This window comes from Lithobates pipiens, unplaced genomic scaffold, assembly GCF_037356315.1.
Source record: "Lithobates pipiens isolate NorthernLeopardFrog02 unplaced genomic scaffold, aLitPip1_a1.2 Scaffold_16, whole genome shotgun sequence".
Classification (NCBI taxonomy): Eukaryota; Metazoa; Chordata; class Amphibia; order Anura; family Ranidae; genus Lithobates; species Lithobates pipiens.
In genome coordinates, this window is record NW_027507748.1 from 540,795,699 (window position 1) to 540,822,668 (window position 26,970).

Sequence of the window (26,970 nt, forward strand, 5' to 3'; positions counted from 1 at the left end):
GAGGAGTCATTGGTTTGTCTTTCCTCTTGATCGCCTGAGGGTAACACAACATCCTGTGCCCACTGTTTCCCTTGCAAAGGGTCTAAGGTGGGGGAGGGGGATCTAGCACGCTTCCTATTCATTTGAACGGAGGATGCAATTAAAGCTGCTAATCTTCCTTCCAGGCCCCGCAGGGTGGAGAAAAACACATCTTCAGTCACGTATACAGGGGCTGAAATGTGAGAAGCAGCTGCACCACCAATTTGTTCCAATGACTCACCCTGGCTTGCCATATTTGGTATTTCAGGTGAGGATGACAGTGTGGAGATAAGACTGGAGTTCCTAGCGCCTGGGGGTGAAACCCTAGGTACCTTTTTGGTCTTCGTGGTGTCTTTTTTGATATACATATTCCTAAGCACAAAAGCAGAGGCACTATTAAATTACACTACTTGCTGAACATAGTCATGACAGAATGATGCCGATATTAAGCTCAGCCTAGTGCTGGGAAAAATGCCCTTCCTGTATTAATAATGCCACTTGCAGCCCTTATGTGCCCCACCATTCCTGTGTCCCGTGTGCAGCCTGCTTGCTCCTCCTTGCTGTCAGCCGAGGAGAGACTGCTCCAGCAGATTCTTAAATCTTCTAGTACACGGTGCAGCATCTAGGCTCCGCCCCCTTCGTAAACCCACCCCTCCCTAAGTTTTGAAAAATATTCCCGCGGATGGCTTTTGGGCCCATGACACCAGCAAGCAGAGAAAACAACTGTGGGAGCAATTTTCAGGACCTCTGCGGCGGGGGGGTATTACAAGGGGGGTACAACACTGATGTTTCCCTAACCTACCCTCTGGGTCCCTTCAGGGGGGAGAAAAAAGCATCAGCAAGTCTCTTACCTGGAGAGGAATCCCCCTGTGCAAGCTACTGCGGCCACACACACTGACACTGAGCTTATAGTGAAGACAACAGATTAAGATATGTGCATATGCTCCTTCTAGTGGAGATTAAAGTCATGACAACATTTTTTCCCTTAAAGAAGAAATCATAGGTGGACTTTTTAGTTCCTAAGTTTCTTCCCTTACCTTAACCCCGCCGTAGGATTTGCCGATTTAACAGTCAAACCATCCTTCACCCATCACGGCGGGCTGCGTTTAGCAAACCTTCAAGGACCGGGCCCCTTTTTTATTGGGGTTCCACTCCCTTGGACCTGTAAAAGCACCCCGCCAGGAAAAGCTTTTAGGTAATGTAGCATGACCAAAGCCCTGGGTCCCTGGGTCCAGCCCTGCAAAGAGAGGCGTTACAGGCAAAACCTTATACTTCATATATGAGGCCCGGGTACCATGCACTTTGGCCTCAGTGGCACTTTGGATGGACCCAATCTATGGAGGCTATATAAATTCAGCAAGGATCCCTCCTGGGGCTCTTCAAAGCACATCTTTACTTGTGACCAACATCTTAGACAGTGGCGAAAAAACTGAGGTACTCCTAGTAGGAGGAGGGGTTATATAGGGGAGTGAACTTCCTGTATTGGGTATACCAGTGTCCATCACCTGAAGGTGCCTATATACCCATTAAGTTAATAATATGACTCTGTGTCCCATGATGTACGATAAAGAAATTCACTTTTTACTACCCATTTCTCAGCTTATTCCAATGTGTAAAAGAGAAGGCAGGGTGGGACATAGTATATTAGACCTGAACAGGTAAGCAAGAGCACATGGTGGTGTGGGCTTGGTAAACAACTGTACAGCTTCCCACCGCTAACCCATTTTACAGAAACAGTTGGAGTTCATTACAAAATTACATATTGATGTTCTACAATCTACATTGTCCCTCTAAATAAAAATGTTTCATAAAATCTGCAAAATAAATCTAGGAAATAATCAGTTCAGCTCTGGTTCTGCATCACAAATTCCTGGCTCATCAAGATGTAATTTATTTATAACTATTTGTAACTATTTGTTTTCCTTGACCACAATGGCACAATACTAAAGCACTAAACTGAAGATGCATATATGGTTATGTGCAATTATGCTTCAAGCAGAGCTCCACTTACGAGATGGCTTCAATCATGTCAACTCCCATCTCCACACAGCAGTGAGCATGATCAGCACGGGCCTCAGGCAATCCAGAGACACAATAGTAACAATCCCCCAGGATCTTTATGCGCAAGCAATGGTTCTCCTTGAAACAGGAAAAGACAGTTATAATATTACAGTTGAACTACTGTTCAGTGCCATATATATGGGTCAAACACAACATGCAGTTATATATGGTGGCACAATAAATTTGTGTATATAATATATAGTGTGTATATAATAGATAAAACTATTTAATGGTGGAGACAAACTTTGCGCTCAGTATGAAGTATGGAAGGATTAGACTTCCCGGAGTTTATGCTGTGTAAATGTCTCTGCTTTCTAAATCACCAATCACATTCAGTTTTCCAAAGATAGCTTGAATTAGAGTGGTGGCCGTGAGAAATTTCATAGTACTGCATTTATTACAGCAAGGAACTTACTGTTATATAAACATATATGTGATCAGCCTGTCACGTAGAAGACATTAACAGTATGGTGTGTATTTTATAAACTAATTTTATGGTGTGTCATATACAGTAATACATCATCTAAGCACCACTAAACAAAATCCTACATTATACTCCCCTTCATTCATTGCCTACTAATGACCTGAGGTCCTACCTAGGAAAGAAAACTTTGCTCTGTAGCAAAAAAAGAAAATTCCAAATGTTGCTAGGGAAATGTATTTACCAAGTGAAAATTTTGTAAATTTAAAAGTAAATAGCAAAAGTCTTCACAGGGTTACTGGTCTCTGCATTCAAACAGAGCAATAATTAGCCTTGGGCTCCCCTCCTAAAGGTTACTTCACTATGTTGTCGGCAAGATTATGCCTATTGTAAAAGGTATGTAAAGGGGTGGAAGAAAAAAGAAAAAGAAAAATTGGGGGTTGGGGATGTTGTTTCAGGAAGGCTGGTGGAAGAGGGGGCAGTAAAAGAGGAAAAACCCAGAGCCTGAGATCTCCTTTAAGCCACCATTTACACCCGAGCATAGCTGGAACTCATATGCCTGCTTACATTTTTTCATTAGCACATTTTTTAAGTGTTTCTGCTCATCACACGAGGCAGCTCATTCACTTGAATGGGCTGCCCAATGTGTGACAAATGCCCCAAGAGCTTCAGAATTTTTTTTTACACAGCATGTTTGTAGTGCGATTGCTTGCACCAAAACACGTGTCTTCTACCCACATTTGGAGTGCCATTAACAATGAATGCACCGCAAGCACGCTTGCAGTGCGCTTACATGATGCATGACAAACCATGTGTTTTCTGTGCGTTGTTGCTCATTCCAGAAACACCAGGTGTGAATAACGCCTAAATAAAGAAGCCTAGCCTTACCGTGTATCCCCCTTAAGTACCACTGCATAAACATCTGTAGTGCTCCTTGCTCTTAACCAGATGAATTTTTCAAGTGGACTTTACCTCAAAAAAGGATAACGGTTTTCCTTTAAAGTATAACTAAAAGACTGTTTAGTTGTTTAGTTTTAGAGTGCTAAGGGATTAGAAGACCAATCAGGTTTTTATCACTGTCTGTGTCCCCCATTAGGGAGACACAGTAGTCTTCTCTAGTAGTCCTGTTCACTAATATCCCAAAAGTGAAAGAAAAATCACACATTTTTAGTTGTCACCAGAACAGGAAGAGAGGAGACGCTGGATCTGGTGACAACCAGGGATTCCCTCACTTTGAAGAAATTTCTCCTTGTTTCTTGTTTTAGCTATGGTATAGGAAGTGAACAGAAGCCACCCCAATGAGGCACAGATGGCAAAGCTGCCCCTGGGAAAGCTGTGTTGCTAGGATCATATAGGGAATTCTCTTGGGTAAACTGTGGCATCTAGGTGAAAGAATTTTTTTTTTTTTCACAAAATCCCACAAGATCTCAGAAAAGCCCATTCATTTATTTTTCTACATAGATCTGGCATTGATAACGTCAGCGGGTAATCTCAGAGACCTAGGAAGAAAAAGGCTGTCATGATGAAGTCTACTAGGCAAAATGGCTGCATGGGATTATAGGAGGAGAAGAGGGGCATTAATATGTGGGAAAACAAAAATCAAGGAGGCAAGAAATTATACTTTAATGTATTTAACCATTTAATTACTGTAGTAACTACAGTAATAGTGGCAGGTTCATATGAGGAGGAAGGGGGTAGAGGTAGTGTGAAGGTCTGCTGTATGTAATGAGTGGATGTACATGCCAAAAAAATTCACCCTGCACAGTATCTGGGCCAGTGTCTAAGTAAGGGCTTCGTTTTATCCATTTTCTGTTAGAATATCTCACCAAAGTAGAAAGAGAGAAAGACAAATGGGAAAAGAGTGAATTGGAGTAGTACAGCCAAAGCTTGTTTAGCTGTACTTCTGTAGATCACAGGAGTGCAGTCCGTTCTGTGACCCGTCTTCAGCTACATACATAGTTACGTATGGTAAGGTTGAAGAAAGACAATAGTCCATTCAGTTCAACCTGTGTAGGTGTATGTGTGTCAGATTTGATAATCATTTCCCATATCCCTGTATGTTATGTTCTTTAAGATGCACATCTAAGGGTTTTTAAAAGTATCAATACTCCCCGCTGATGCCACCAATTGTAGAAAAGAGTTCCACATATCGTTTCTCCTCCAATCTCATTGTGTGGCCCGTGTCCTCTTACACTCCCTGAAACTGAATAGTTTTTTTCCTACTCTGGGATCACCATTGAGGTATTTTACATCGCTGTCATGTCCCTTCTCAAGCGTCTCTTCTCCAGCGAATAAATACATTTAGTGCCTCCAGTCCCCTTATCAATTTTGTTGCCCTTCCTTGGGCTCTCTCCAACTCCAGCGCATCCACTGAGGACCGGTGACCGAAACTGGACAGAATACTCCAGATGTGGCCTAACCAGAGTTTTATAAAGTGGCAGGATTATATTTTTATCTCTTGAGTATTTCCCCCTTTTTATGCATGCTAATATTCTGCTGGGTTGGTAGTTGCAACTTGACATTGCATGCTATTGCTGTCTGTATTCTACTAGGACCCCCAGATCCTTCTCCATCCTTGATTCCCCAAGAGGCTCTTCCTCTAGTGAATAATTTGTATTTATGTTTTTAGCACCTTACATTTCTCTACAATAAACCTCATTTGCCATGTAGTTGCCCACCCCACATTTTATTTAGTTCTTTCTGTAAAATGTCTATATCCTGATGTAAAAGTTATTGCCTTGCTTATTTTTGTGTTGTCCGCAAAAACTGAGATTGAGCCATTTATTTCAACACCTCTATATCATTTATGAATAAATTAAACTGAATTGTCCCAAGACAGAGCCTTGGGGTACCCCACTTACCACTCCAGACCAGTTTGAGGACACATTATTTATCATCACCCTTTGGACTCGTCTAACCAGCTGAAGCCCGCTGTCAGCTGACGTCACAGAGCTGGTCCAGGCTGGGGAAAGATTGTGACCATATGATCGAGATCCACCCAGGAGCCTGAGCCAGCTGTTTCCGCACCCACCACAGCCCAACACTCGAGTCAGTGAGGGCAGCGGTGACTGATAGTCACCAGTCCTCTGCTCAGGGTGCACTGAGAAAACAACAAACACTGCTGATTGCTTAGATCTCAGCCTTAGAGCCTTTGAAGCAATGCTGCATCCACCTAGGTAAGAATGATTCTTAAAAAAAATAAATAAATTAAACTTCTCTTTTAAAAGCTTTTACTGCTGTCTGTGCTGTATGTGCTTTCTTGTATCAGTGGCAACTAGACTTGTGCACAAATCCCAGTTGAAGTCACTGGAAGTGATGTAACGCGTAGGATACGGAGACCGGAAGTGACGCTCGCACCAGAGCGGTTGATCTGAACTGTTTTGCTGCTAATGCTGCCCATTTACCCCATTTTTGTTTGAGTATACTGTGACAGAGATCTGAGAGTGACCCCCTGAGGCCCCCCCCTTCCACCCCCTTTCCTGGGACTCCTGGTATATCCAAGAGGAGGCTGCATATACGCTATATTTTATATAGCGGGAAGGTAATTATCCAGTGTGCACACTTATGCGTAGAATCACTTATGTGGAGGAAGAACCTCTGAGATATTTCCCAGCACAGAATCACTTTAGATGTTTATGTGACATCATCACGGGACTGTGTTCACGTCATTAACAGCTGGATATAGTCCAATTTTTTGCACTCAGCACTTTCTGTTTATGGAGTTTTGTTCTATAGTTCGATTATTATATGTTTTTTATTAATATTTTGTGTTACACTAAGCACTTTGTTTGCATTTTTTGCACTTTTGCTTGCTTGCATTTTTTGCACTTTATTATTGTCACTAGTTTGCGCTAACGTAGCCAGTAACTGTTTATATTTCAGTCACTTTGGTTTTGCTATGATGCACTCAGCACTTTCTGTCATAGAAGTCTGATTTATAGTTAGACCACTGTATGTGGTTTTGCACTTAGCACTATTTTTATATCATAGAGATATAAGTTGCACTTGGGATTGTGACAGTTATTGTGTACACACTGTTGCAGGCACTATTGATAGAAGAATTTCTACATTAGGATAAGAGTTCTCCCTTACTACTTTACCATACTAGTTTGAATATATACCATCTGACATATCTCCATCTGAATAATTAGCTCTATAAAATTTTCGTGTAAGGTCCCATTTTTTTTGGAAGCGCAGCACCACCATTTTTTTTTTTTTTTCTTTTAATATTAGTGATAATGATTTATAGTTTGGAAAGTCGTTTGTTTATTGAATCTTTTAAACACACACACAATGGCAATATCTTGGCTCCTCTGCAAAAATACAACACCCTTCTCACTCAGTTCTCAGGAATGCACATTGCCAGTAATTCAACCTCCAGCACAAAATGAATCAGCTGATTGGACTGTAATATTTACTTTGAGTTGACCTTTTGTTTCATTAGATTGTTAACGAATTACCGAATCATGTCAAATTCATTCGTTATATCCACTATAATTTCTTTCGAATTAGTTGAAATTCATTATTATTTTATTCGGACATTCGGATACATCCGAATGTCCAAATAAAAAAATAACGACAAGATGCAAAATTCTGCCGAATTTCCATTGGCTATGAAACTAATTGCACAAGCCTAGTGGCAACCCCCTGTAATTTCTTGTCCTGATGTCACAGGGAAAGTGAGGGAAAATATCCCCAACTGGTAACAATTTAGCACAATTTTAGTCCACTTTATCAAAAAAATTTAATAAAAAAGAAAAGAAAAAAAAAGCTAAAAAGTTAGACTTTCAAGGTCCACTACTGGGATACAGAAACAGACAGACATACATTTCAACTCAATCCCAGCACCACCTCTAGGGTTGCCACCTTTTCTTCATGCCAAACCCGCACATATTTGCAGTGCACGGCAATTTTTTTGTAGTACACGCTATAGGATTGTAAAATACCTTGGGTTACCCAAAAAGAGTAGTAATGAAGTGTGCTACAGTGAACAGTTGCTATAGCCAAATTGCATTAACAGTGGGGGGTCTTAAAGGGGCATGATTAAATAAAACAAAAGCATTTAGTGTACCCATAAAATATGATTCGATTAATAAAAGAAAGGTCAGTGAAAATAGCCTACCATAAAAGTGGACACTGTCAGCCAGTAGAGCAGTAAATGGTGTCAGTAATAGAGCAGTAAATGGTGTCAGTAGAGCAGTGGACGGTGTCAGTAGAGCAGTGGACGGTGTCAGTAGAGCAGTGGACGGTGTCAGTAGAGCAGTGGACAGTGTCAGTAGAGCAGTGGACAGTGTCAGTAGAGCAGTGGACAGTGTCAGTAGAGCAGTGGACAGTGTCAGTAGAGCAGTGGACAGTGTCAGTAGAGCAGTGGACAGTGTCAGTAGAGCAGTGGACAGTGTCAGTAGAGCAGTGGACAGTGTCAGTAGAGCAGTGGACAGTGTCAGTAGAGCAGTGGACAGTGTCAGTAGAGCAGTGGACAGTGTCAGTAGAGCAGTGGACAGTGTCAGTAGAGCAGTGGACAGTGTCAGTAGAGCAGTGGACAGTGTCAGTAGAGCAGTGGACAGTGTCAGTAGAGCAGTGGACAGTGTCAGTAGAGCAGTGGACAGTGTCAGTAGAGCAGTGGACAGTGTCAGTAGAGCAGTGGACAGTGTCAGTAGAGCAGTGGACAGTGTCAGTAGGGCAGAGGACAGTGTCAGTAGGGCAGAGGACAGTGTCAGTAGGGCAGAAGACAGTGTCAGTAGGGCAGAAGACAGTGTCAGTAGGGCAGAAGACAGTGTCAGTAGGGCAGAAGACAGTGTCAGTAGGGCAGAAGACAGTGTCAGTAGGGCAGAAGACAGTGTCAGTAGGGCAGAAGACAGTGTCAGTAGGGCAGAAGACAGTGTCAGTAGGGCAGAAGACAGTGTCAGTAGGGCAGAAGACAGTGTCAGTAGGGCAGAAGACAGTGTCAGTAGGGCAGAAGACAGTGTCAGTAGGGCAGAAGACAGTGTCAGTAGGGCAGAAGACAGTGTCAGTAGGGCAGAAGACAGTGTCAGTAGGGCAGAAGACAGTGTCAGTAGGGCAGAAGACAGTGTCAGTAGGGCAGAAGACAGTGTCAGTAGGGCAGAAGACAGTGTCAGTAGGGCAGAAGACAGTGTCAGTAGGGCAGAATACAGTGTCAGTAGGGCAGAATACAGTGTCAGTAGGGCAGTAAATGGTGTCAGTAGACCAGTGGACGGTGTCAGTAGAGCAGTGGACGGTGTCAGTAGAGCAGTGGACGGTGTCAGTAGAGCAGTGGACAGTGTCAGTAGGGCAGAAAATGGTGTCAGTAGGGCAGTGGACGGTGTCGGTAGAGCAGAGGACAGTGTCACCCGGTGAGAACTGTATATATGGATGGTGTCTGGGGGAGTGAAGAACAGTATTTATGGGGGGACTGTATATGTGTATGGCAGGGGGAGGGGGGTGTATGGTGGGGGAGGGGTGTATGTATAGTGTATGGTGGGGGGAGGGGGTGTATGTATAGTGTATGGTGGGGGAAGGGGGTGTATGTATAGTGTATGGTGGGGGGAGGGGGTGTATGTATAGTGTATGGTGGGGGGAGGGGGTGTATGTATAGTGTATGGTGGGGGGAGGGGGTGTATGTATAGTGTATGGTGGGGGGAGGGGGTGTATGTATAGTGTATGGTGGGGGGAGGGGGTGTATGTATAGTGTATGGTGGGGGGAGGGGGTGTATGTATAGTGTATGGTGGGGGGAGGGGGTGTATGTATAGTGTATGGTGGGGGTGTATGTATAGTGTATGGTGGGGGGAGGGGGTGTATGTATAGTGTATGGTGGGGGTGTATGTATAGTGTATGGTGGGGGGAGGGGTGTATATAGTGTATGGTGGGGGGAGGGGGTGTATATAGTGTATGGTGGGGGAGGGGGATGTATGGATAGTGTATGGTGTGGGGAGGGGGATGTATGGATAGTGTATGGTGTGGGGAGGGGGATGTATGGATAGTGTATGGTGTGGGGAGGGGATGTATGGATAGTGTATGGTGGGGGAGGGGTGTATGTATAGTGTATGGTGAGGGGAGGGGGTGTATATAGTTTATGGTGGGGGAGGGCAGTGTATGGTGGGGGAGGGGGGTGTATATAGTGTATGGTGGGGGGAGGGGGGTGTATAGTGCATGGTGGGGGGAGGGTGGTGTGTATATAGTGTATGGGGGGAGGGTGGTGTATGGTGGGGGGAGGGGTGTATGTATAATGTATGGAGGGGGGTGTATATAGTGTATGATGGGGGGAGGGGTGTGTATAGGGGGGAGGGGTGTGTATAGTGTATGGAGGGGGTGTATATAGTGTATGGTGGGGGAGGGGTGTGTGTATAGTGTATGGAGGGGGTTGTATATAGTGTATGGTGGGGGAGGGGGTATATAGTGCATGGGGGGGAGGAGAGGTGAGAGTACTATGAAATCCTGACAATGAAAAAACTTACTTTACAAGCTGGGCTGCAGTCCCAGCACGATCTCTGCATACATTCCAGAGCAACAGGAAATGGGCAGAAGACAGTGTCAGTAGGGCAGAAGACAGTGTCAGTAGGGCAGAAGACAGTGTCAGTAGGGCAGAATACAGTGTCAGTAGGGCAGAATACAGTGTCAGTAGGGCAGAATACAGTGTCAGTAGGGCAGTAAATGGTGTCAGTAGACCAGTGGACGGTGTCAGTAGAGCAGTGGACGGTGTCAGTAGAGCAGTGGACAGTGTCAGTAGGGCAGAAAATGGTGTCAGTAGGGCAGTGGACGGTGTCGGTAGAGCAGAGGACAGTGTCACCCGGTGAGAACTGTATATATGGATGGTGTCTGGGGGAGTGAAGAACAGTATTTATGGGGGGACTGTATATGTGTATGGCAGGGGGAGGGGGGTGTATGGTGGGGGAGGGGTGTATGTATAGTGTATGGTGGGGGGAGGGGGTGTATGTATAGTGTATGGTGGGGGGAGGGGGTGTATGTATAGTGTATGGGGGGGAGGGGGTGTATGTATAGTGTATGGGGGGGGGAGGGGGTGTATGTATAGTGTATGGTGGGGGGAGGGGGTGTATGTATAGTGTATGGTGGGGGGAGGGGGTGTATGTATAGTGTATGGTGGGGGGAGGGGGTGTATGTATAGTGTATGGTGGGGGTGTATGTATAGTGTATGGTGGGGGGAGGGGGGTGTATGTATAGTGTATGGTGGGGGGAGGGGGTGTATGTATAGTGTATGGTGGGGGGAGGGGTGTATATAGTGTATGGTGGGGGGAGGGGGTGTATATAGTGTATGGTGGGGGGAGGGGGATGTATGGATAGTGTATGGTGTGGGGAGGGGGATGTATGGATAGTGTATGGTGTGGGGAGGGGGATGTATGGATAGTGTATGGTGGGGGAGGGGTGTATGTATAGTGTATGGTGAGGGGAGGGGGTGTATATAGTTTATGGTAGGGGAGGGCAGTGTATGGTGGGGGAGGGGGTGTATATAGTGTATGGTGGGGGGAGGGGGGTGTATAGTGCATGGTGGGGGGAGGGTGGTGTATATAGTGTATGGGGGGAGGGTGGTGTATGGTGGGGGGAGGGGTGTATGTATAATGTATGGAGGGGGGTGTATATAGTGTATGATGGGGGGAGGGGTGTGTATAGTGTATGGAGGGGGGTGTATATAGTGTATGGTGGGGGAGGGGTGTGTGTATAGTGTATGGAGGGGGTTGTATATAGTGTATGGTGGGGGAGGGGGTATATAGTGCATGGGGGGGAGGAGAGGTGAGAGTACTATGAAATCCTGACAATGAAAAAACTTACTTTACAAGCTGGGCTGCAGTCCCAGCACGATCTCTGCACACATTCCAGAGCAACAGGAAATGGGGAGGCTCTGCCCACCTCCTTGTCCCTTCTGCAGCCAGCCAGAGGATTGGAGGAGAGCACCATGGAGGCTCCGCCTCTGCCTCTGTGTCCCGACTCCCGTCCTGCACTGACAGCTGAACAGGAGCTGAAATCAAGCAGTGCTACCAAGCTGCGGACCCGAAATTGAGGAGACACGGCCATGCAGGGAGCCACTGACGGGTCTGAAATTAATAATGTGCCTGGGTCTCAGGTGGTCAGAGACCCGGGCACATGTTTCAAAACCCATACTGTCCGGGTGAATCCCGGACAGGTGGCAACCCTAACCACCTCATGTGCCTAACAGCACAGGGTGCTAAAACAGACTATTTGTAAGAACAACCCTTAAAGAGGAAGTAAACCCTAATGGGTTTACTTCCTCTTTGTTTCCATGCAAAGGTAAAGCATAATGGGCTACTATGCATCGCATAGTAGCACATTATGTGTCACTTACCTGACACAGGAGCCAGTGATGTCACTGCATGGGAGCAGCCACTAACGGCATATCGCCGTTAGCAGCGGCATGCTCAGTGCACCTGTCTTTTTGCAAATATCTCCTAAACCATATGTAGGTTTAGGAGATATTTCTTGGACCTACAGGTAAACCTTAATCTGGGCTTATCTATAGGTCAATGTGGTCTGTAAGGATTTACAACCACTTTAAAACTTATTATGTCATTATTATCCAATGGGAAAAACCCAAAATTAAATTTTTACTAAAATACATTTCTGGTATGCAGCTAACCTCTTTTAGGGTACCCTGAACTCCTCACATCGCTTGTTTCTGGTGTATTTAATTTTATATTCATCTCCTAAAGCGGTTGTATAGTCAAAATTTTTACCTTTACCTACAGGTAAGCCTATAATACGTTTTAGGAGATATTCCCCCTGCAATGAGCCGCTGACTGCAGCGGCGCATGCACACAGGGGATTCTCGGCTGAACCGAACCTTGTCGGAAAGAAGTCTCCCACACGCATGCGCAGGAGTGACGACATCATGGCTCCAGCCACTCATAGCTGGAGCCACGATACCCGGAAGACACGCTGAGGCAACATGTCAGCGTGGACCAGGTGAGATATTGACGCCTCATTCTAATGTAAGTATTTCATAATGAGCTAGTATGCGGTGCATACTAGCTAAGTATGCCTTTTGCATTACAGGTGTAAAAAAAACCAAAAAAAAAAAAAAAAACCTCAGTGGGCTTACTACCGCTTTAAGAAAAAATATTTATATTGTCCAAATTATACATGTTTGTAACAAAAACGTTTCTAAGTAAATAAACAGATCATTAAACCATGAGTCAGTAAGATAATTAGACCACAAAATTGTGTTAAAAAATAAACTCCAAGTGCAAGTTTAAATGCCAGCATTTCAGGCATTCATGGTGCTTGTTTGTATAGTGTGTTTGCAAGAGGAGCCATGAAGCCATATATTCGCTTGCCAATCCTCTCCAGGAGGCCGTGGTCACACAGCTTTTAGGAGGGCTTTCAGTCTGAATGTGGAGCCATTTCTGATTCTGCCTAGACCCGTCATGCCTATAAGCCGGATTGGGGACTAGCTGCATACTTTTGAAGTATTTACAAATTAAAATGTATTTTGCCAGAGCGTTGTATGTGTCTTCTAAGCTGCATATCATATTCTTGTTGATCTGTCAGATTACTTTAGCTGTCCTGGCACTACTTGCCTTTGGTGGCACTCTTTGGCTTAGCAAAAAATAGTACAAACAGTGAAGGGGGTGAAGGGACTCAATTTGAAGATGGTTCTAACATCAAATAGGAATAGAAAATACAAAGCTCACCGAAAGACTGAAATACAGTACTTACTGCTGCTAGCTTGTCAAATCGTGCAAAGAGTTCATTCAGAGTCATAACTAGCTCCTGAGCTGTACACTGTGATGCCAGGCTGGTAAAGCCCTCAATATCAGCAAACAGGATACTGGGGGAAAAAAAAAAAAAAAAAAAAAAAAAAACAAGACATGTCATCACTGTTGCAGGAATCAGAAGTATGCATCATGAATTCATATAAAAACAAATGTTCAAGATAAAAGTTCCAGTAAGAAAATCAATTGTTAAAAAAAATCCTATCAAACGTATTCGTTTAAAGCAGGGATGTCAAACTCAATTTCAATTGAGTGGCGCTTCAGTGGTATGGGGCGGTTCTAGCTGCATGACTATGGGATTTATTTACTAAACCTGGAGTATGAAAATTCAGGCTTGATTTTGCATAGAAACCAATCAGCTTCTAAGCTCAGCTTGTTAAATTAAGTTTTGGTAATAAAACCTCAAAACTGACTGGATTCTGTGCAGACGTGAGCCTAATTTTGCAGTCTCCAGCTTTAGTAAATAAACCCCTATGTATCTACTCCTATCATTCAGGAGTACACTATGTACAGGGTGCAGAGTTCAGGGGTGAACTGTATACAGAGTGCAGTGTTTAGGGGTGCACTATGCACAGAGTGCAGAATTTAGGCTTGTGCTGTGTATAGAGTGCAGGGTTCAGGGGTACGCTATGCACAGTGTGCAACACCAACCTTCCCAGCTCCACTTAAAGCTTCCAAGAATCTCTAGTCTCTCCCCATGTAAGCAGCTTTAGTAATACCTGGTGTAAGCACCTCTACTACCCATGTATTTGACTCTGTTATAACAGCTCTGTGTAGGCAGTGCTGACTTGCAGGGAGATTGTTCTCGCTCTCAGATTCTGGAGACCCGTCCGATCTGTTACATCCAGAAGCCACTGAGAGCAAAGCTGTTCCTTATAAACACAGAAAGGGTGACAGCCAGAGGTGGCAGCGAGTCACATGACAAGAGCTATTAGGCCAGATTTAGCCCATGGGCCTTGTGTTTGACATATGTGGTTTAAACAAACCTAAGGTACCTAATCTTTCCCTGCTACAGCTTTATTGAGTAACTGCCACATGAATTGCACTACTTACTAACTAGTGCACAATAATGTAGCTATGTGCTGCTAGTGTTAAAGCCTTTAATGTGGAGAGCAAAGCTACACTGCCCATCACTGACAGTCCAAGGCTTCATTTACATGTGTGGTTCTTTTACGACCCCCCTCTGAAGAGCAATCCCCCGTTATTTGCTTTTTAGAGGTAGTTTGGAGCCTCCTGGAGGCCTGTTTTACCCATCCAGAGCCAGAAGCACCACAAGTGCCTGCATTATACATGGTTGCAGCGTGGTCCTATGAACTTGAATAGTTTGTGTTTGGAGGTGGTTCCCACCTGTCTAATGTGACAGAGTTAATGATTTTTGCCACACAGAAATGCAACCATGGTGAAAATAAATTGCGGCTCAGCAGTCAGGAGAGGTAAAGCTGCGGCTTAACCACCCATTTTTACTACCCCTGCCAGCTAGTATAAATAAGGCCTAAGCTGTTCTACACGGATAAATACAAATACATAATCACTAAATATTTGATTTGATTGAACTGCAGTTCAGTGTCTCTAAATGTAAAATAATGCAAATGAAAAAGAATTCCTTGAAAGAGTAGAACATGTGGGGACAAAGTGTTAGCCAGCACTACCGAGGAAAAATATTTGGGGGTACTTATTTCAAATGATTGCAAAATAAGCAAAGTGTGACTAGGCAGTGGGAAAAGCAAATTGGATTCTAGGTTGCATCACTAGAGGGATCACCAGCAGCCAGAAGGAGGTTCTGATTCCCCTATATAGAACTTTAGTAAGATAAGTTCTGGAGGCCTCACTTACAAAAAGATATTGATAAAATAGAATGAGTCCGGAAACGGATAACAAAAATGGTGAAAGGGCTGGGAGATGAAACGTATTGGGAGCGACTTCAGGAACTTAATATGAACAGTCTGGAGGAAAGACGCGAACTGGAATAAACTTCCAGCAGAGGTAGTGAGGCAGTAAATGGCGTCACATATGCTTGGGACAAACAGATTTATATTCAAACGTTAACGAAAAACAAAACAAAGAAAAAGGCAGACTCGATAGACTACTTGGTCTTTTTCTGTTGTCACTTTTCTAGGTTTCTATATAAAATTTTAATTATACAAAAACTAGATTACAAGGTAAGTTTTATACCAGTCTGTCTATCTTTAACGTTTAGAAAATAAACTATACCTGACGTTGTCGTGCTTCTGTATGTAGATTTTGTGGAACATCATGTCTTCTTTTTTGGTGTTTATATCCTCTTTCATTTCCATTGCCACATGGCGTGGTAAAACAGACAGCAGGAGGCGCTCCTGCATGGTTAAACAGAGAACATAATTCATGTTCTTCAAGCACAAACACTTTTATTATAGAAATTCCTTAATGGTTATAAGCCATGTTTGCCTTTCCAATAAAATCCCCATGCATTCAAGAGTCCCCAATAGTTTAAAAATCACTGTGCAGTTTAAAATAAATAAATAAAATAAAATAAAATAATAAAGCTACTTTTAAAATGTCATACCTATGTAGGCTTGGCCTCTCCCAAGCTTGTTAACAAAAACTTCAAGTAATAGGAACCCTCCCCGCCCTGCCCAGCTGAAAAGATGCGCCATACATTATAGTAATGAGCATTCTGCTGCGCTCAGATACCACAAATGTGCAATGCTCTCTCTCTCTCTCTCTCTCTCTCTCTCTCTCCAACAAAACTGAGCTCAGCAGCTGCTGTGACAGAGGAAGAGAGGATGCACTGTGCATGCATACATTTTGAATATAACATGGCACTACTTTCTGCAGTGCTGGAGGTGTGCCCAATGTACGCACCTCCTTGTCTATAGGCATGACAAGGAGGGTAGCTCATACCAGGAGTTTTTGATGACAGGCTTAGAAGAGAAAGCACACAGGATACAAGTACAACAACAACAAAAAAAGTCCCTTTTTTTGTTTTTTTTTAAAGCTGCCCAGTGTAAAGCAGGCCATACATGAATCATTTTTCGATGTGGATGGGGGAATCCTTCCCGTTGAGATAATGTATACAATGATCAGTGTTGCCGGCTATAGTGGCACTGATCGTTTGGTGGGAAAAAAACAAAACAAAAGGCTGGTTGTACACAAGTGAAATGGAGTGAAATTTGGCTGGTACCTGCTGAACCGGCCAAATTTCAATTCATGTATGGCCAGCTTAACATATGCCTTGCATCTCACACAATTGTGTTGCTTATTCTACAACATGACCCGTAAACAAAATCACACACGTTTTGTACCTCGTGCTAACCTGCTAATTAGATGGTGATTGCAAGCTCAGAGTTAAGATTCACATACATGTGTTGTTTCATCACACAGCAGCTTGTTCCTTTCTTCTATGGTGTAACACACGTGGGTGGCATTAAGTACTAACCTGCTGCTGGTTTTCCCTCTGCAGGTGCAGCCTAGCTTGGATGTAACCTCGTGTTTCTTGGAAGGCCTGTCTCTGGGAAACTTCTGCAGGATAGTGGGTACAAATGCCAATGATGTTTGTACAGAGGAAGATCAGCACATTGGCACTTAGCTAGAAAGAGAAGAGAAAATGGATTTAGAGAATCCCAATGTGTGGATATATTATATCTTCAATTTATAAGTTTATGATCACAATGAAACTTTTTTATTTTTTTGTTTTACATAAGCTTACAGAGAATTAAATACTTTTACCCTAAAGTAACTAGAGAAAAATGTAAAATGCTAACCAAACCATAGTAGTCCTGGAGGTGCACAATAGTTTGATTTGAGGAACACAGAATATATTGTCACAGTGTGCTAAAAAATATATCAATGAGAAATGAGCTTACATATCATATCAATGTACATGAACTCATCTGTAATTGGCTTATAAGGATTACTGTACACCAATTGGGTTTGCTTAATTATTAGCTGTTATTTCCACCAAAGAGATTTTTAAAGTAGACACAGCAATTCCCTAATCCGATACCCTCTTCCCATTCATTCCCAGTCATACCAAGAGTAAACACAACCATACACACGGTTATTGATGCATACCATCTCACGTGTGTGAACAACAACAAAGTGACATATAGAATGGAAACAATAACCACCCTTTTTTTCTTATAAAGCTGAACTCTAGGAGACCAGGTAAACACACAGATTAAATACATGTATGACAGCTGCTTTACCGGTCAGAGGATTTGCATTCTTGTCCATTCACTCCTGAGATTTACACAGCCCTGTAATGCAACACATGCAGGAAGGAAACTTGACTCATCTCTACTCTAGTTAAGACACAGCTAGGTATTGATCCTGCCCTCGTTCTGTGAATAGGGAAGAGACGCCACAGCCTGATGCGCACATCTCTAGGTCACACTGAGCTCTCTTCCTATCAATATGTTTCTTGTGCCAATTCTCACTCTCCTAGTGTGAGCTCTGCTGCACATGTGATTGTAAGAGGCTAATACAAAGTCAAATTCAGGTACTTGCACTAGTTTCTTTTAAAAACACATTAGACCTATCTGTCTGGATTAGACGTTCTATTTATTTAACCACTTGCCAACCAGGCCAATTCTGACATTTCTCTCCTACATGTAAAAATCATTTTTTTGCTAGAAAATTACACAGAACCCCCAAACATTATATAGTAGAGACCCCAGAGAATAAAATGGTGGCCGTTGCAACTTTATCTCGCACAGTATTTGTGCAGCAATTTTTTTAAACGCGTTTGTTTGGGGGGATAATTTCATGCATTAAAAAAAAAACAGTAAAGTTAGCCCAATCTTTTTGCATAATATGAAAGATACTACTCCCAGTAAATAGATACCCAACATGTCACGCTTCAACAGTCTCGTGGAATGGCGTCAAATTTCGGTACTTAAAAATCCCCATAGGCAACGCTTTTAAAAAAAATGTACAGGTTAAATATTTTGAGGTACAGAGGAGGTGGGCTAGAATTACTGCGCTTGCTCTAATGTTCACAATGATACCTTACATGTGTGATTTAAGTGCAGTTTACATATGTGGGCGTGACTTGGTATGCGTTCACTTCTGCGCGCAAGCGAGTGGGGACAGGGGCGCTTTAAGTTTTTCTTTTTTGTTAATTTTACTTCTTTCTAGTTTGATCTCTTTACGTTTTTTTTTTTTACTTTGATTCCTATTACAAGGAATGTAAACATCCCTTTGTAATAAGAATAGTGTGCAACAGGTCCTCTTTACAGTGAGATCTGGGGTCAATAGGTCCCCAGATCTCACCTCTAGGAGAAGCAACGGGGGGCGGCGGGAGGGAGGGACATCCCCTCCTGCTACCTGTAAGAACGAAAGAACTGCTGCTATGATCATTCTTATGGTGAAGGGAATTGCCGGCTGAAAAAATTGATATCTGAATAATGCCTGTAGCTGCAGGCATTGTTAAGATATCACTGCTCGAACCGATGACTTCATATGATGTTGGGCAGGCGGTAAGTGGTTGAAGGAGAAGTCCAGCCTGAGCTTGTTTAGCTGGGCTTTTCCTTTGGATCACAGGTGTGCAGTTAGTTTTGCACTCCTGCGACACGTTTTCAGCAGAGAGCAGGCTGAAGTCCACTCTCTGCTGATGTCACAGAAATGCCACATTGCCATTCCGAAAATGAAAGTCTGGATCCACCAGGTGCCTGGACTGATACCCATCTCAGCCTCTCAGCAAGCCGCTGAGAGCCTTATGTGGCCGCTACCCGCCCCTCTACAGCTCTTCAGTGAGCGAGGAGGGAGCAGAGCGGAGAGAGCTGCTGACTGACAGTCAGCAGCTCTCTGCTTGGGAGCTGTGAGAACCAAGCCATCGTTCGGTTCTCAGTGTAGAGGCGCCAGGGGACAGATGCTGCATCGGACCGATGCTACATCCACCCAAGTATGATTATGGAAAACCCCCCAAACCCATACTACTATCCATACTACTGCTTTAAAACCACTTTAAGATCACAAAATCCCGCTGACGACAGCCAGGAGGAGGGTAAGAGAGGAGGAGAGCAGCTAGCAGTCACGTGAGTGCCAGGCTGCGTTTTGAAATAAGTAGAAATCTGCATTTTTTTTTATAAAACACATGCAGTGGGGCACGTCATTATTTAAGAGAATGGTATGATTATAACAGTTTTTTTTAGCAGCAGGAAGGAAAGGAGCGGGAAGCAGAGTGGCACAGACACAGCTGACAGGCAGGGAGGGGGGGGGGAGAAGAGTTGTGGATGTATGGAGGCAAGTAAACTGACCACGTTGTCAAGGCTCAGCAGCCATGGTAAACCATGGTCAGTTTACGGGGGGGGGGGGGGGCAGAACCAGTCAGGATCAGCCAGGTATTTTATATGATACAAAGGGCCAGATATCACAGCAAAAACACTGTGCTGTTATGCATGCTTTAAGGGAACAGGATCCATTTTTTCTCTGTTTTTTTTTAGGGTTGCAAACACTTTAAATTGGAAGTTTAGGCAAAAACAAACTAACTCTAATCCTACTCTATGCCACATCCTAAAATGAATCTATCCAGCCCTGTAAAGCAAAAATCGCTGTACTTAGCCACTCTAGTCCAGTCTCCAACAGTGGAACCGACAAAAGCTGGGAAATGCCTGGGAAGTGATATCACCTACAGACTTACTATTGGGCTTCTGTTGCCGACTGCCTCTCCAGCACACACCTACACAGTGAAGCTGCTGACAGCTCAGCGTGGGACCGGACCAGAGCGGCTGAAGAACAAGGTAAGTACAGCAATTTTTGCTTTACAGGGCTAGATAGCTTTGTCTTAGAATGTGGCATAGAGTAGGATTAGAGTTCGTTTAAAGTGCAAGTTTAGGCAAAAACGATCAACAACTGTACTGGACATCATTATGATGATTGCCATTTCTCAAACTTCCACAGCTCCTGCCATGTTCTTGGACAAACATCTGCTTTGTTACATTCCACTGTGATTGAATTATGGTGACTGAGTTACCCATATAGCTAATAATGTTGGGCTATGTTTTGACACTGCGGAAGCTGCTTCAATAAGTAATGGACCTTCTTCAACATTACATAACAAGTCCAATTAAAGAATATCTATGGTCACAGCATACGCTGTCATTTTATAACATCTGCAACGTAATGGCAAAAATAGCAAAAGTTAATTTTGACATTCCGATATAAGCTTACTTAAAAATCTTCTTTCATGTTGCGAGTTCTGCCTGTCTGCTGGCCATCTTTAATTAAATTCCTGGATTCCCTGTATGCTTTGTAGCTTCTCTGCTGTCTATTTTCAGTTTCTAAGGACTACAGATCCCATGGCACCTTGCTGCCTGCAAACAATGATTCCTGTAATGACTCCGCCTCCTGAAACTCCTCTCAGCACATCTGTAGTTCAGAAGGCAAGCGCTGTGAAATGTGTGACACAGCAGTGCCTATTCACAGAGAATAGTAGATGTTTGTCACAGAATTAAATTAAGCAAATATGTGCGGATTTTCACAACGAAAGCTTACAAACATCAACATTGATTACCGTATATACTCGAGTATAAGCCGAGATTTTCAGCCTCTTTTTTGAGGCTGAAAGTGCCCCCCTCGGCTTATACTCGAGTCATCGCTGTCTGCCCGCTCGATCAGCGTGTCGAGCAGACAGACAGCGGCCATTCTATTCAAAAGCCGCGCCTCCGGCTCCGCCTTCGCCTGTGATAGGCGGAACACTGAATTTCCCAGCAGCCTGTGTTCCGCCTATCACGGACATCGTATCATCCTCGTACTACGGACGAGGATGATACGACGTCTGTGATAGGCGGAACACAGGCTGCTGGGAAATTCAGTGTTCCGCCTATCACAGGCGAAGGCGGCGGCGCAGCTTTTGAACTTTACAATGGCCGCCGACGAAGAGGGCACGGGACGGCACGGCACGGGACGGGACGGGACGGGGGCAAGGCAAGGCACGACACGACACGGGACGGATGCAAGGAGGCAAGGCACGGCACGGGACGGAGGCAAGGAGGCAAGGCACGGGACGGAGGCTCGGGACAAAGGTAGGCTGGACACACACACACACACACACACACACACACACACACACACACATGGATGGAGACACACACAGGGATGGAGACACACACAGGGATGGATGGATGGATGGATGGAGACACACACACACAGGGATGGATGGATGGATGGATGGAGACACACACACACAGGGATGGATGGATGGATGGATGGAGACACACACACACAGGGATGGATGGATGGATGGATGGACACACACACACACAGGGATGGATGGACGGACACACAGGGATGGACGGACACACAGGGATGGACGGACACACAGGGATGGACGGACACACACACAGGGATGGACAGGCATGTCTCACCCTCGGCTTATACACGAGTCAATAAGTTTGCCAGTTTTTTTGGGGGTAAATTGGGGGCCTCGGCTTATATTCGGGTCGGCCTATACTCGAGTATATACGGTAGATTAGTAGAAGTAGGCTGGAAATAATTGAAGTACAATGTAGAAATTAATATAAAATATTTTACATTTTGACCACAGATAGACTTTAAATGTTACAACTATTAAAAACCTGCATCAGGTTTATATTGCAATCTACTGTATGTCTTCATTGGGCTCTTTCCCTTACTTCCTGTCCTGGTGGCAGGATGTCAGAGGGACAGGACGTAATGAGGAATCAATGGATACACATACAGCAACAAATACATAATTTCAGTAGAATATGGAAAGGCAAGAACCTGTATAAAGTTTTTATTGCTATCTGCACCTTTCCTGTCCCATTTACATCTTCTTTTTTTACAGTGTGACGTGACATCTCCTAAATGGCGTCACAGGATTTTTGAAGTTTGAACCTCTCCTATGTTGTTTACATAGCCCACTGTTTTTTTTCCCCGGCTTTTAAACAAAGCTGGTTCCCCTCCCAGAAGTTTGAGGTTTTTGAAGACAACCGACGCTGTTTGAGGGATTGTGCTTGGGAGAGGAACCTATACGGAAATCCCTATCCTATTCATATAACATCCTACTTGCTCATGCATCCCAGCACAATCCCCCATACCTGAGGAGGTGGGAGAGAGACTTCAACATTACGTTTACTGAGAAAAAAAAAAAAATCACACACTTACTTTTGCCCATAAGTCCTCTTTATGTAGCAAGTAATAGGATCTCACCTATAAAATTTTGACACGCTGGTACAGGACACCCACAGTACTAGCAACCATATCCCCACTGTGTTGGAGATGTGGCATGCAAAATGGCACTTTGCTGCACATCTTCTGGGAGTATCCAGTCCTGACCCCTTTTTGGAGATAAATTCTTCGGATTATTCATAAACTCACTGATGTCGCTTCTCCAGGACAACCCAGCGGCAGTACTCTTAAATCTGACTCCCTTGTGGGGAAGGAGGTATTACAGGTCTCTGTTGAAACACCTTCTTGTATGTGGCCACAGCATGTGTCCCCAGTGCGTGGAAACAGCAGTCTCCACTGACAGTGTCTCAGTGGTTTGCGATATCCAACGGCTGGAACAACTCACAGCTGCCCTGGGGAAAAGGGAGGGGGAAGCAACACCTGCTGGATGCAATGGAGTCTCTTACGATTTTCGGGGGAAAACAAGACTTACACCCGAGTCCCCTGTCTTAAGACAAAATAAGGAGTGGGGTCGCCGGCCCTGCTGGAGTCCTACACCCCTTTCCCCATACCTTTCCGTGACTGCCTCTCCCTCCCTTCTCTTCCTATTACTTTCTTTTCTTTTTTACATTCCTTCTTTGACCCCCTAATACCGTTACTATCTCGCACAAATGAAAAATCCCTACCGGCTGTGGGAAATTGCTTGGTTTTGTATCCACTATTCCCTTATCGAAATCTATGACCCACATGTAGTGTGATGTTCGAAGTCAGCCCTCTAAGGGGAAAAATCCCCCCTTTTGGTCTTATCTAGTCATGTCCTGAATTGTGTTGACGACAACCTGTTGTTCTAATATAATGTGATAATAGAAACTGAGATGCTGTCTCATTCATGCACAAAAAATTGTTTCGTGAACATTTGACACGGTTCGGTATTGGGGAGGTAGGAAAACATGTTGGTTTTTATTTTTTTTGTATATCCTGCAATCCTTAAAAAAAAAACAAAAAAAAAAAAACTGGTTCATCAAATTGTTTTCCACAATAAGTATTTCCACATGATCACATGTATTTTTTTGCTTTACTGTCTTTCACTGCTCAGAAAAATTGAAAAATTATAAATTTATCTTTGGTCGGGTACAAGATAGTGTTAAGAAAATACAAAAAGGTGTTGGTTGAGATAATAGGTGTAAAAACATCAATTAATGCCCAATAAACCCCAATTAGGAACTTCTCCTGTTTGCTCTAATAAAAGCACAACTGAACAGTTATTTTTTTAGATCTGTTTTATAAATTTAAAAAAACATGTGTTGATTTTACCAAAATGCAGCATCAGATCGATGTTGCATCCATTTAGGTGATTATGATTGTTTTTTTAAATTCTAAACTTCTCTTATAAAGTGGAACTTTAGTCGTAAAATTCCCGCTAGATCACTTCAGACTGGCCCCTTTTACAGGTATAGCTATGTAAAACAATAAAAATAAGTGTCTATACTAGAGGTCGACCGATATATCGGCCGATATTTGCCGTTTTTTAATTAATCGGCATCAGCCGATTGTGCTGATAAAAAGGCTGATTATAACTATAGCGGGACTTGCAAATGACTTCTGTAATAGAAGTCAATGCAAGTTGTCTGAGGCCGCGTACACACGGGCGGACTGTTCGCCCAACTTTGTCCGCTGAACAGTGTTTGGGCGGACAGTCCGCTCGTGTGTGGGCTTTCAGCGGACAGTTTCAGCGGACAGTTTGACGAACAAGGTTTTTCGGAAATTCCGAAAAACTGTCCGCTGAAACCTTGTTTCAGCGAACAGTCCGCTCGTGTGTAGGCTTGTTCGTCAAACTAAGTTCCGCGCATGCTCAGAAAGGATTTACACGCCGAAAGTTATAATGCAGTGTATAGGACGTCGTATTTTTCGTCCCGTCGTACGTGCCGTTCACGTCATCGCGCACGGTTTCAGCAAACTGTTCGTCCGTCGTGTGTGGCCATGTCCGTCCATGCTAAGTTTGAGCGGACTGTTTGCCGAAACTGTTTGACGGACAAAGTTGGGCGAACAGTCCCCGCGTGTGTACGCGGCCTGAGTCTTCAGTGAATTTCCTCTCTGGGCAGTCTGCCAAGAAAAGACCAAAGAGATACAATGTTTACACTTCTGAATGACCTGAACTCAGTGTGTAGAGTTCTCAGTTTAACCATTTAAAAAAGAAATCTTTTCTGACACTTGTTGTAAAAAAAGTAAAAATCCTGTATTTTCTGCCAGAAAATCACTTGGAACCCCCAAAAATTATATATTTTTTTAGCAGATGTTGCAATATTTTATGTCACACGGTATTTGCGCAGAGGTCTTTCAAATGCAATTTTTTTTGGAAAAAAAATACACTAATATTTAAAAAAAGAAAAAAAAAAACAGTAAAGTTAGCCCATTTGTTTTTCATCCAAAAGTTTTGATTACCTGTATTTATTTAATATTTAATATATCGTTTTTTGTTTTTTTTTATCTAAATTATACATACAAGTAAACTGATTGGAGGTTTGTTTTGTTTAATAAATGTTTAAATGTAATAAATTTTATGTATCACTTATTAAGGCTGCTTTCACACTGGAGTGGGCAGGCATTGACGGTAAAACGCTGCTAGTTTTAGCGGTGCTTTACCGTCATTTTAGTGGTGCTATTCGGCTGCTAGTGGGGCGCATATAACCCAGCTAGCGGCCGAGGAAGAGGTTAAATGCGCCCGTGAAGCGCCGCTGCCAAATCGCATTGCATGCGCTTCGGCAGTGGTGCCCATTTATATTAATGGACAGGAGTGGTGGAGGAGCGGTATACACCACTCCAAGCGTGCTGCTTGCAGGATTTTATTTTTTTAACATCCTGGCAGCGCATTGCCTCAGTGTGAAAGCACTCTGTCTTTCACACAGACTGCAGCGGAGCCATTTTGCAGGCACTTTACAGGTGCTATTTTTAGCCCAAAAGCGCCTGAAAAACACCCCAGTGGGAAAGGGGTCTGTTAGATTTTATGAGCTGTGGGGGGGGGGGGAAATCGGCCTAACATATCGGCATCATATATCGGCCATTGGCCGCCGTGATTTCTAAATATCGGCATCGGCCAGGCAAAAACCCATATCGGTCAACCTCTAGTCTATATAGTTTAAACGCAGATTATTCACTGTCGCACCCTGCTCTGCACATGCTCAGTTGCTCTCCATTTTTAGGCACTGCCGAAATTGTAGCTGCCAAACTGCTGACAGCCTATTATTATTATGATTTATATAGCGCCAACAGTTTACGCAGCGCTTTACAATATAAAAGGAGACAATACAGTTACAATACAATAAAATACAAGAGGATTAAGAGGGCCCTGCTCAGAAGAGCTTACAATCTAATAGGGTGGGAGCCTAAAGATTTAATGCTGCTCAGGAGCTTTGGGCTTCAGCAAAATGGCAGCCTCCAGCAAGAAGAAACAGGAGTAATGCTGGAGGCAATTTACAACACATGCTATTTTTGGTAGCGCAATTATTAATGTGGAATGCATGTTCCTTGCTAAAGAACATTCCTTTTTTACTCAAGTTATGGGTAAGCTTCCACTTTAATGGGGATTTTTTTTTTCCTCCTCTGATCACAACATCAGTTTCAGCGATCCAAATGGCCACAGTTATATTAAGAACCATGAGAAATCTGCCAGATGTGACACATGAACAGGAAAGGGAAGCAAGAGTTATATACATGGCAGAGCACAGAATAAGTGCAGAAGTCAATAGCTTGCAGCTAGTCCATTTATAGCTTTTATTTCACTTCCACTCATGTCTGGTGTGCAGATTATTACAGCAATAATACATAAACCTGCTGGCTGCATTTGCCCCTTAAAGCGGGAGTCCGCCGGGACTCCGCGTTTTTTTTTTTTTTTTAAAGTCAGCAGCTACAAATACTGCAGCTGCTGACTTTTAAAATAGTGACACTTACCTGTCCAGTGCGCCCGCGATGTCGGCACCCGAAGCCGATCTCTAGATCGTCACTCGAGTGCTGCCGCCGCCATCTTGGGTATGGGAATCAGGAAATGGAGCCTTTCGGCTTCATTTCCCGGTTCCTTACTGCGCATGCGCGAGCCGCGCAATGAGGACGGTCCCCGCTGCCTCTGGGATCTGTGCGTTTCCCAGCAGGCAGCGGGGCACTTGCGGAAGGGGGCGGGCACTTGCGGAAAGGGGCGTAATTTACGCCCCTTTCCGTAGAGAGCTAGCCCGGAAGTGGGTGCAGTTACCTGGATTATCCAGGTAACTGCACCCCCCTCCCCCCTGAAAGGTGCCAATTGTGGCGCCGGAGGGGGGGAGGATTCCGATGAGCGGAAGGACCATTTTAGGGTGGACCTCCGCTTTAAAGTATCCCACACACAGTTAAAAAACAAAAAAACAAGGATGATATATTTAAAGCGGAGGTCCACCCTAAAGTGGACCTTCCCCTCATTGGAACCCTCCCCCCTCATGCGCCACAATTGGCACCTTTCAGGGGGAGGGGGTTCAGGTACCTGTACAGTACAGGTATCTGCACCCACTTCTGGCGTAGATTCTGCAGAAGCTACGCTCCTTTCCCCAGAATCTACGCCCCTTTCCGAAGGTCCCCCGCTGCCTGCTGGGAAACAC

The 26,970-nt window shown here is 44.0% G+C and overlaps 1 protein-coding gene across 2 annotated transcripts in view; it reads right to left on the reverse strand.

The window, feature by feature from the left end:
* Positions 1 to 26,970, reverse strand: part of ADCY6 (adenylate cyclase 6) — a 357,827-nt gene that overhangs the window by 106,288 nt on the left and 224,569 nt on the right. For both annotated transcript variants that reach the window (XM_077483314.1, XM_077483312.1), the window contains exons 4-7: positions 16,656 to 16,805; positions 15,452 to 15,573; positions 13,185 to 13,296; positions 2,030 to 2,157 (exon numbers count right to left, since the gene is read on the reverse strand). In XM_077483314.1, coding sequence (XP_077339440.1) covers positions 2,030 to 2,157; positions 13,185 to 13,296; positions 15,452 to 15,573; positions 16,656 to 16,805 — 512 coding nt within the window. The remainder of the gene's footprint in view (positions 1 to 2,029; positions 2,158 to 13,184; positions 13,297 to 15,451; positions 15,574 to 16,655; positions 16,806 to 26,970) is intronic.